Here is a 1228-nt window from a genome sequence, read left to right as displayed (position 1 = left end):
GGTTGAATAACGGCGGTGCTGTTGGAGGTAGCGGGGGTGGTGGTGGTGGAAGTGCAGGTATAAGAGATGAGCGAGATACTTCCTCCAACGTTTTACGTAATTTTTTCATTTCCTGCATCAATTTCATATTATCTTCCGTAATTTTTTTACTAGCTTCACGAAAGACGTTCATCTCGGCTGTCAGGGCGTTAAGAGTGGCTTCGGTGGTCGTTTGCATCTACGGCGGACCAAGAAGATATAATATTAATATACAGATTTTATAATACATTTATTTATTTATTACACATTTATATTTCCGCAAAGATTCACAAAATATAAGAACTTGATACGGATATTTTGTAAAAGCAGAAACATATTCAGCTTTACGATTTGAAACCAAATGATAAGTTCGAAAGGTCCTTCTAATTTTACCTGAACAAAATTTTCGGGAGGCGTCATTTTCTCCGACATTGCGCTGGCAGCGAGGAAGCGAGAATCTTCATTTTGCACAAATATCGAGAAACTTACGACATTTACGAAATGCCGCAATTTCCTTATCAGCCAAATGCTGATAGCGGTCACCCACGTGATTATCGTGCGGGAAATGTTTCTTCGAGGCGTTGCGCCGTCCCAATGATATTCTATCTGATTAATTGAAAAACACAGAGAAAGGGATTTCGAATTATAATGAGGACATTTATTTGCGTAAAAGTCCACCTCTCCGACACGCGACAATTCAGAATCAATTAAGAACCGGAGAAGCAAAAATACAATTTAAATCAAATAAAATTCCGCATTTATGGTTTCTATATCTTTCCTCAATGCATGTCATATTGATTTACGACGTCGTGAGTAAAAAATCGATGTATATAAAACAGAATGTGTCTCTGCCTATTAACTCCTAAACCCTTTGACCAATCTATGAAATTTTGCATATAGTTACTCTCTAGACCCCTGCGGAAAATATGGTCTACCATGAAACCTGGATCTCCTATCTCTGATTTTATCCCCTTGATTCTTTGTGATAATCCCGGCAATGCCAGGTGGTTTAATTTTAATACTTAATAATACTCATATATTACGTATTACAAATAAAGTTTGTATACTTTTTGCGGGGAACGAATCGCTCCTTTCTTTATTTCCATTTTTCGAATCTCGACCGGAGATCTTCCGAAGGGACTCCTGCACTTTCTGGAACTAGGTCTTCTTCCGCGATTGCTTGTGCTTGCGTCTCGCCGTAAAATATATT

General features: G+C 38.3%; 1 protein-coding gene across 1 annotated transcript; it reads right to left on the bottom strand.

Annotated features, from left to right (window-relative positions):
* Positions 1-79: 79 nt before the first annotated feature.
* Positions 80-1202, bottom strand: LOC112468380 (the record flags this gene model as incomplete). The annotated part of the gene is made up of 3 exons (XM_025037514.1): positions 1086-1202; positions 412-624; positions 80-217 (listed from the first exon to the last, which is right to left on the bottom strand). Coding segments are annotated over exons 1-3 (390 nt in total), but the record flags the coding sequence as incomplete, so codon positions are not given.
* Positions 1203-1228: the final 26 nt, after the last annotated feature.

This window comes from Temnothorax curvispinosus, unplaced genomic scaffold (assembly GCF_003070985.1).
Source record: "Temnothorax curvispinosus isolate PA1 unplaced genomic scaffold, ASM307098v1 QBEX01018441.1, whole genome shotgun sequence".
Lineage (NCBI taxonomy): Eukaryota > Metazoa > Arthropoda > Insecta > Hymenoptera > Formicidae > Temnothorax > Temnothorax curvispinosus.
Note: the sequence above shows the minus strand (reverse complement) of the source record. Positions and strands in the feature narration are given on the sequence as shown.